Source organism: Varanus komodoensis, unplaced genomic scaffold, assembly GCF_004798865.1.
Source record: "Varanus komodoensis strain SLA01 unplaced genomic scaffold, ASM479886v1 scaffold27, whole genome shotgun sequence".
NCBI classification, from domain to species: Eukaryota; Metazoa; Chordata; class Lepidosauria; order Squamata; family Varanidae; genus Varanus; species Varanus komodoensis.
The window spans coordinates 13,004,738-13,014,872 of NW_025335701.1; the positions used below are offsets into that span (position 1 = coordinate 13,004,738).

The following is a 10,135-nucleotide window of genomic DNA, read 5'->3' on the forward strand; positions in this document are numbered from 1 at the left end:
TATATCCTAAGCCTATGAGCAATGGTGACTCATTCTTGTTTTACAAGTTGTTCTGGGAGGCTTTTTTGGTTACAAATTGTATTAAGTAAAATATCCTTACACTAGTAAAAGAATTTTATAGTAATGTTGGGGAGCGGATGTCAATAGTCATATACATGCTTCCAAAACAACAATGAGAAGTGCATCTTAGCAACAAATTCCCGAGGGTATCCCTGGATTTGTTTGGATATCACAGTAAACTATGGTTTAGTGAAAGGTGAACAAGTCCACCTCTCTCCAGGCTCATGCACTCCTCCTGCCCCTTCCCATATAGATGACAGTCAGAGTTGGCAAATGGGTATTTCTGCTTTTGATTAACTCAGCTCGTGTCCGATAGCTGAAGTTGTGGTTCATCTTAACTGTGGTTAGTTGAAACAAGCCAGTTTCCTACCCGTAGAAAGACAGTAAGAGAACTTCTGGCTCTGCTGATTAAGAAAAACACTAGCTACTCAAAGTCCCTTTTTGAGATCAAAGTCAGAAATGTTACCATGAATGCAAGGCTGAATTTGCTGAATGGAAATTTGCTAAATTAATTTGCTGAGTGCAAGGCCAATGCTACGTATATACAGATGTTATTACGATTATATCCTGATTTTCCTCAAAGCAGCTTAAAGGCTGTTCCCTCCCTTTTTATCTTCCCAGCTATCCTATGAGGTTGGTTAGGCTGAGAAAAGGTGACAGTCACCCGAGTGAGCTTCATGGTCCAAATGGGAATTAGAACCCGAGTTTCCCGGTATGACTCTGACACTCTAACTGCTGTGCTACATATGGGCAAAAACACTGTATACTGCCGTTCTGACAGCCTTTCTCCTGAGGAGTGTCTCGCCATGTTAGCAGCTATGAGTTAATCTTGAAAGTAGGATAAAAAATAATTCATTTCTGGACTCTCCTCATTAGATTTATGCATGCAAATATCTCAAACCCAAAAATGATTCACCCCAGAATTCAGTGGATGTGGGCAGGGTTAGCAACAATGGCAGGCATTAGCTGGGCACCTGCCTAGGTGTGGCCCACTGCCAAGAGCTCCCTGGAGCAGCCTTTCCTCCTCACCTTTGCACCTGCTTCTTCACCTGCCTTTTCCTCTGGCTCACACTACAGTGGTGATGATAAGCAGCAGCAGCAGTAAATGGTCCCACCTCCTTCCTACCTTGGCAAGCAAGCAAATGGTAGCAATGTCAGGAAACAGTTGAGGAGCAATGGCAGCTAGGGACCATAGTGGTAAGAAGACAGACTCACAGAGGGAAGGGGGCCCAGGGGGTGTTTCTTGCCCAAGGGCCTTCAAAAACCTTAAGCCAGCACTGGAGGTTGGGGAGAGCACTGGAGGTTGGGTTCCTTTCACTTCTGCAGAGAGTTTTATCCCCTTCTTCTTCCTCAAAGAAATCCCTCATTCAAACAAATGCAAGACCTTCCTGTTCAGCTCTTCACCTTTAACTGATACAAAATAATAGGGGAGAAAGTAGGGGAATGTACAGGAACACTTGAGGGTCATTCTCAGTGTCGGATATTGTGGAGAGAGAGTAAGAAGATGGAGATGGAAATGTCAACTCAACAAACCCCAGCTCTTAGGATTTGTGGCCCAAGCCTGCTGCACATAAACGCTGATGCTTTGTTCTTCACAGTAACAGATCAGAACACTCAGCTGGTTCCTCTGCAGAGCTACTTTATATTTAAACATCGAACCCAATGGGCTTGAAGGCTCCAAATTCATACAAAAGCCACCCGCCCACATGCAACTTAAATGTTTAGCTTGCAGCAAGTGAAAACAAATAAAGAACTCAGGGAGTCAAAATTCTGCCCTGCAAACCGCGCTAAGGATCAGCTGCATGCAGCATTCACCTCTTGGGGAAGTTCCAGTTTGGAACGATCTGTTCCCTCCTTGGACTGCAGACCCATCAAATAAGGAACAGGGGCATCCAGAAAATGCAAGAGAGAGGCTGGGAGGATGGGGACATACACATGTTGCCACTGAAACGGGAACAGCAGTGTGGTGATCCCCTCCGCAACAGTCATCAGGCGCTGATAGTCTGGGTAGAGAAAGTCAAGACAGAATGACATTTAAAAGATACTGTTGAAAACCCACAAGCAATTCAACATCACACAGATGGCAACAGCAAAGCAATTCATAAACCCACAGGAGATGCTTTATAGAGTCATTCATTGGCATGATTTAATGTACCCTTTCTGTTCAAAATGGATTAAAATATTAACTCCAGAACTATGGTAGAAAGCAAGCCATGAAATTTTAACTAGGCATATCCAGCTATGATACAAAATTAAAAAGTGAATTTTAGATAAACACCAGGAATACTCAGAAAAGAGCAAAGGAGAGTTAGGTACTGCCCTGTTTGAATGGTTCCACTGCCAATTCAATTCAACTGAATTGCTGAATTGCCAGAAGAACAGCGATATGCAGAGGGGATGAGAAAGGAAAAACAGAGAAAAAGAAGTGCTGTCATGTCCTTTTTTGCTCAGAATTGCTCATTAGGGTGACTTTTCGGCTCGTGCATTAGCAAAGTGCAGATTCTAAACCCACCTGCAAATCCACCTCAAAACAGAATGAGAATTAGCTACATCAATGTAAAGTATGCCCTGGACCTATTTTTAACAAGTTTCCATGCCAGTCCTCCACTCAAGTTCGCAGATACAAGAATAAAATGCTGATAGGGTATCTTCTGTTTGCTTCTAACCCAAATATCATGCTTACACAATAACCAATTTAAGTATTTCTTCCAGTGCTGTCCATTCCTATTCCAACAAAGGCAGTTGAATTTGGTCACCGATTTATTTATTTAATACAATGAATGCAAACAATTCCAGAAGAGGACAAAGTTCCATGCTTTTAAACGTGTGGACTTTAAACATAAGACACACATACAATCACATATTCTATTGGACTGAAAGTGGTAATTTGGAGATACTTGCAAACAGCAGGAAGTTTATTAGCCTTAACAGTTATTAATATTTGTAGATGCCAAAAAGTCATCTTTTGTTAGTTAAGTCAGAACACATCTATACACACAGCACTTAAGCTTGACTAACACGGACAAGTCCTGTGACTTCCCCTGCAACAAATCAGGCATTTGCCTCTGGTTCAAATAAATAATTAGAATACGCAGCAAAATTATTTCATAGAAGAGTCAATCTCTCAACCATTGCAGTCCCAAAGCATACAAAACTATAAAGATGTTTTCAGCATTTGATTTTAAAAGGAAGCTATCTTAGAATTGCCCCTAAAGTATCAGCTTGGAAAATACAGGTCAAATCTATTTGAAATCCATCACATATTTTTATACTGAATGCCACTAGCTGTGTTTCCCATTACCTCTCTGCTGGAAAAGTGTTAATGAGAAAACTAAAAACCGCTGCCTCTCAAGTACCATTTTTATGCCTTATCTGCATCTGAGCATGTTACCAGCACTTTTTTAGCACAGGAAAAATGGTCTGATCAGCATTAATGCAGGAATTAAGAAACCTGCATGGCAAGAAGTGGGGGCACTAACAGGCCAGCTGTGTCTTGCTATAGACACAAACAAAGCTTTCCCAAGCAGGGTAAAAGATGGAGGAAAGAACATGTTTTTAGCAAGGGGATAGTGAAAAAGCAATTTGATTATCTCAGCCTTTTGAGACGCATGAGCATTAATAATGAAACCAGAGTCTTAATTTTCTCCACTGCCACTGGACAGGATGGTAATTCGTTCTCTCTTATACACACAGATCTAATTTCAGTCTTGTGGCAATAGCTGGCTTTTCTAGAAACATCCGTTGTGGATCACAATTAGAAGCAGTGGATTTGTACTCCAGGTCCAAAGTGGACTTGCACACCAGCTCCTTTCCTAAGCTTTCGAACATGTTATATTACAGGAGGGAACAAACCCCAGCAGCTGACTACAGAAATGACACCCACAGGCATGGACAGGAAAATGAGATGCTATTGGTGTTGTAGGGAACCATCAATTAGCAGCACATGTGGAGTAAGGCATTCCCCAGCACATTCCCAATTGACCAGAAGCGCAGGCACAGAAGGCAATCCAGTGCTTTGGTTCCACAGCATCCCTGCTTTTTAAAAAAGATGCAAGAATCTGGGGACACCAGGAACTGCTCACTTTCTTTTTTTCCAGTGGAAATCCAGGCTCCCACTCCTCATGATCTATGTCTGTTGTCTAAGGACCAAAGTTAATGAAAGCATGCCTCGGCTTCTGGGGTGGTAAAAATTTTGGAGAGATTTAATTCATCCTGCATCAATTCTGTATTTATTTCATCATCAAACAGATATTTTAAGGTTTTTCCTTCTTTTAAACAAGTTGATGGCATTTATGTTTCAACTTTTTAAAAGAATTGCCTTTTTTGCCTTGAAAGATCTGATGAAGGGTACTGCATACATCTTTTAAATAAAGAAATGGGAGTCCATGTAAAAATGCTCACGAACTGAAAACGATTTCAACAGCCTGCTAGGAAGATCCAGATTCTTGTTTCAATTGCTCGCAAGCCCACATCCAAAACTGATTTCCTACTTTCTGCAGAGCCAACAATTTAATTCACTCCCTCTCCAGTACCAATTTTGTGCCAGTGGCATTATCCTGATCCTCAGCGAGTTGCATTAACAGCTCAGAATAGGATTATTTTGCAACTGTAGGAACACTACTTCCTGCCATTCCTTCAAATTCATTACACTCTTCGGAGATATAATGAAAATGGGGTATTTAAAATAGCTTAAATCTTCCAGGGGCATCACAAAATTTCACATATAGAAGCCAGTTTAGCTGCTGAGAGGACTGCTTTCAAAAAAGCAGAAGATTCTAGGAAGCTATTTAAAAAGTGCTAGAAAAATATTGGTGGGTAATGCCATGAGGATTATTACCTAAAATATAAATAAAGCTTTTTCTGGGATTTTATTGTATTCCTGAAGGTTACTATTTTCCAGGAAGGCAGATGCTACCTTCAGTCCAAATGGCCTGTCTTTCAGTTGTGCTTTAAACTAAATTTGCATCAAAATAAAGATCCTCCAGCTTGTTACAATAAAGAGGGTTAGTTCCAAAAGGACTCCTCTTGATTTCAGAACAGGCCTTTGAAAAAGATCTTGTGTTTGCAAGCTGTATCGGGATTAAAATATTATTAAAAACAAGGAAGAATACTCTTGAGAATAGTTTCATTACAGTTTGCATATACAGTGTGTTCATACACTGTTACTTGTACTTATCAACCAGTTGTTGGCCCAAATGGTCTGCATAACAGTTTACACATGAAAAACAGACTAACTTCTCTCTGCTTTGCGCTTCTGTACTTACCTTCACCATCTCCCTCTCTTCTCAATATCGTACTATTTTGGAGATAAGTAGTATTACTAGGTTTTCAATTATGTTATGGAAAAACCAGGTTACACATGAAGGGAGCCACTTTGATCACTAGCTATCACTAAATAAATAATGGTAAGTAAAACAGGAGATGCATTTTTCAAAATCCTATACAGACCTCAACAGCCAGCCTAAGACTTCTGTGTTTATGGGCCTGTAACCAAGCCATCTAAGCATTATTATTTGGGGAAGTACAAAATATTTTGTTAGGACAGGGAAGAGTCAACAGCCTGATCAGATTGGAAGAGGTCTACATACCTTGTGAATAAAGAAGGATCTGCATTTCTAGGAGGACACATGTAAAAACCTGGATGAGGTTTTCCAAGCCCAGCAGTTCGAAGGCCTCCCGGAGCGCATAGTCAGAGAGAGGAAGTTCACTGGGACCCGGCCTCTGGCAAACTATGGGCTCGTACACCCCGTAGAATTTCAGTGACCTCCCTGGTGGTGGAAGGGGCACTTCATAAAGAACATTATGGATGTAGCTCTCCAGGGGTAAAGGTGGGGGTTGCTGAGAAGTGACAGCCTTGTAAAGCTGGATGAGGAATTTCTTGCAGGCTTGCATGAAGGGCAGGGGAGCGATGAGGCAAATGCACTTCGAGACGTAGAGCGTGTCCCGGCTGATGTCGTACGAGTTGCAGCGCTGCATCTTAGCCAGCGATGTGGAGTCCCCTTCGTCGAGGCTGCTGGCCAGGGAGTCCATGCTGCATGATGACGAGGCGCAGACGCTGCTGCATTGCTCTGCGTTGTGCATTTGATAAAGCGTTTGCATGGCCGTGCAAATCTGCTTGCTTGTGACCTCCTCATAAAAGGTGAGGACAAACCCGTACGTGCGGGAACCATCTTCCCGGGTAATAATGAAGGAGTGGAACTGAGGGTCTCTGTTATCAGTCTGAGTCCTGAAAGAGAGCCCTTTGGGCATACATAACTGTGGGGAGAAGAAGGGGGAAACACAGGGACACACATCAGTAGATCACCAATTCGCTAGCATAGTCCATCAGGACATATCTTGTGTACACTCCAAAAAATGTCTTAGGAATACATAACTTGAGCGTTTCCTATTTGGTTCAAAGAAGAAGCCTCTGGGCTGACTGTGTTTATCATGATTATTAATAAGAAACAAGGAAAGAAGCAGGAGAAGCCATCTTATTAAACCATTTAATTAAAATCTGCACTCTTAAAAATGAGATTCCAGGCTTCAGTCTGAAAAGAACATTGCCTTAATTTGGATTTTTATCAAGCCAACAGAATGATTTTGCACAATTATGTTGCAATGGCTTTTTGCCACTGTTCATAAATTCATTTTCAGCCTCATGCATTAGATGTGAATATCTCAATAGAGAAGCTAACAACAAAATAAAACAAAGCTGTTTTCTTAGCAAGAAATGGGCATTACACAATTTTTAACAGGAGTTACAACTTAACAGGAGAGAGCTATAGTTCAGCATCCTAAAGCTGAATGGTTCAGGCCAACTACAGTCAATAAAAATAGAACGTTACCAAAATATTCCCAGTATCAATTATATACAACTTAGAAATAACTTATTAAATTTGGTAATGAAAGTATAGGTATTTTCAGCAATCAGCACTGTATATCCATTAATCTATATTTACATTTCTGTTCTGTGTGATTATTTCCAGCTATTCATTAAAAAAAGAGGGAAGAATGAGCTCAAATTCGGATCTGCCATTTGCAATATACTCATCAAGCAACAGGAGAAATGATGGACTCCTTAAGAGGGGGTTTCTGTAGATAGCTTATTTTATTTTTAACTTGCTTTCCCTAAAGTTCAAGATGGCTATATAATCTCAGTTTCAAGGTAACTCATACATTGTCTCTTGGGTTGAAAATAAGCAAAATAGAGTATGTCACTGTATTTCTTTGGTTCAATTTTCTAAAATAGGCCTTAGATCATCTGCAAGTGTGGAAAAGCCCCTTACACTTGGAGAAGTGGGTTTCTAGTATTCCTAGACCCATGAACAGAGAGAGCCTGAGGGCCAAAATTTCATTTTGCTGAAACTCTTGGGAGCCACATTCTGGCACAGCCAAACAGGGTGGGACAAAATGCAAAATATGGCACCATATTTTAGCTCAAAGCTGTTACTACCAGTAACTGAGCATAAGAAGCAACTTCCCAGTTTGTTAGACTGGGAGCAGGGGGAGACACTGCAGAAAAGCTGGGAAACCACCAAAGAGACTAGTGTTTGTGGGGAAAGGAGCATGGCCTTCTGGGGAACTCTGGGGCTCTGGATTAAGAGGCACAGAGGGCCAAATTTGCTGCCCAGCTTCCTTGCCTCTGTACCTGTATATAACACCAGGAAGCTCAATTTTCTGGGTACTGGTCCTTTTGTATTCCAGTCAACACAAGCAGGAAATATTGGTAAGCTTGGAGGAACACCTGAGTTTCCAGAAGTACATAGAATATCTGGGAGGAAAAACCTAAGGCCCAAAATATGCCAAAATAGCAATGCCCAAAACTCAGTGGGCATGGCACAGTGGCTGTTGTGGGATGGAAAAGGGAGTGGCCGGAGCACTTCATGTTACAATATTTCATTGCAGGTTCCACTTGTACGACAAAAATGTTTCTTCCAAGCATCCAGTGCAGGGCTGCACCCCAACATGTGACAAACCTGAGAATCTGATCCCCATCACCCCCCTCCCCCATTCCAGGAGGGCAAGGAAAAAGGAATACATGGAAAGTTGTGCATCTTATACATGAGCTGTTGCAAGGCAGGAATAACATACATTTGATGATTCAACAGCTTCTTCTCCAGTCAAAAATATACTGGCTTAGGGAGTGGATTGGAGAGCACAGAGAATTACAACACTTCTAAGAGCAAGATTTGCTGACCTTAGTTTCTCATAGCACTGCCCGTCCTCAAAGGTCTTAATTAAAATCTATGCGAATGCTCTGCCAGATCTTCAGTGTAATATAAAAGCGACTTGTTCACTCTTATTTCCTAGGGGGAAAATACCTGCCAGTACAAATGATTAACAGAAGCTGCATGCAACACCTGCATCTCTCCACAGGGATGCCAGTGAGTTGCTGGGACATCCTCCATGGCCAGACAGCAGGGTGGAAAGTGGCTCTTAGCTGGATGTAATCCGGTGTGGCTCAATAAGAAGAACTGGGAGCAGCAGCACCTTCCTTCTTCTGAGAACTGGCTCTTTCAGAAGCCATTTGCACGTCATTTAGCCTCGAGCCACAACAGAACCTGCCTGTGGTTAACCTCCCAAAAGCTGTGTGCATTTCCTTGCAAGGAAGATTGTCTATTGCTTTTTATATAAATAGCAGACCAAAATCCAAGGCGATGACAAAACTATACAGAAAGAAAAAGAGCAGCAAAGGCCAGCCCCTACCTCTGGTTACTGGTAGGAGGAAAATATTCCCTTAAGTGAGGCTTTAATTCCCATCCTGGTTTGCTAGTCCTTAAAAAGATACCATTTTGCAATGAACAAGATTTGGGGAACAGGAGGAAAAGAAAGGGCTATGCAGGCATGTCTAGCTGACATACAGGGAACCTGCAAAGTACATCACTGAGTATTTTAACTACCATGTTGAACTATATTGCAATGAACTAAGCTTTGTTTGCTTTTAAGTGATGAACCTTCTGACAGGGATGGGCCAAGATGTTCTCATCTCATGGAAAAGAAGTTTGCAGAAGTAATTTTGCTTGCTACTGACGGAGCTGTTCCAAGAGTCAGGTCAAGAAACAGTGCCTTGGGAAGAAGCAGTAATATAAGCACCTAGGAAAGAAGGTGGTAAGTGTTTTGAGGAACATCAGATGAATAAAGGGGAGAGACTAGGACATGAAGGCTTGAGGAGAGAGTGGTCAAGATAGGCAAGCAAGGAGAGCTATATTAGGCCAGGAAGTGAACTGACAACGGTGTTTCTTTCAGAGGAACACTTTTTGAAGTTTTTAGATCAAGAAGAAAACTCAGAATATCAGCAACAATCATTAAAAGTTATTTTACTTTTTCCTGAAAGCAATGGATGGCAAAAAAAAAAAAAAAATCCAAACCTCTTCTGCTTAAAATATATGGAACACTCCTATGCAAGCTTGCTTGCAAAGTAAGCTTATTGGGTTATACTCCCAAATAAAGTATTGTTAGGATTAGTCTGCAAGTTAATATACAACAACCTACCCCAGCCTGATTATCTTCCATATGTTTTCAGCTATAACACCCATCACTCTCATTGGCCATGCTAGCAGAAGGAGGCTAATGAATGACCACAAACAACCTCTACACAGAATTCCAAATTTCTACTTTTCCCCACTTTCTTCTACGTCCACACTTTATGTTGGAGGAGAGGCAGAAGGCTGAAGAGGCATCATCTTTACGTACCATATTGACGGCATCTTGATCGAAGGGGCTCCACTCTATGTTCTGGGGATAGTGAGCCAAGACTTTTGACTTGAATGTTCTTCTTATGGGGCTCTGGTCAAAATTTTCTCCTGCAACAAATGAAGATGCAAGAATAGTCACCTTGGCAAACTGATTTCCAAAGGCATCATTTGACCTGTTCCATTGAATTGAATGGAAGTAAATTGAAGTCCGGGCCCAATTCAAGGTGTTGGTAATGACCTATAAAGCCCTAAACGGCTTGGGTCCTGGTTACCTGAAGGAGCGCTTGCATCCATATATGCCCAGTCGCCCCCTGAGATCGGCAGGAGAGGCCCTTCTCCGGGAGCCCTCCGTGAGAGAAATTAGGAGGGTGGCTACTCGGAGGAGGGCTTTCTCAGCG

The 10,135-nt window shown here is 41.8% G+C and overlaps 1 protein-coding gene across 6 annotated transcripts in view; it reads right to left on the reverse strand.

Annotated features, from left to right (window-relative positions):
• The window catches only part of DENND5B (DENN domain containing 5B), a 121,850-nt gene that overhangs the window by 47,985 nt on the left and 63,730 nt on the right, over positions 1–10,135 (reverse strand). For all 6 annotated transcript variants that reach the window (XR_006415131.1, XM_044434346.1, XM_044434344.1 and 3 more), the window contains 3 exons: positions 9,736–9,845; positions 5,649–6,315; positions 1,876–2,063 (listed from right to left, as the gene is read on the reverse strand). Coding sequence is in view for 5 of the 6 variants with exons in the window: in XM_044434346.1 (XP_044290281.1) it covers positions 1,876–2,063; positions 5,649–6,315; positions 9,736–9,845 (965 nt within the window). In the remaining variant the exon portion in view is untranslated. The remainder of the gene's footprint in view (positions 1–1,875; positions 2,064–5,648; positions 6,316–9,735; positions 9,846–10,135) is intronic.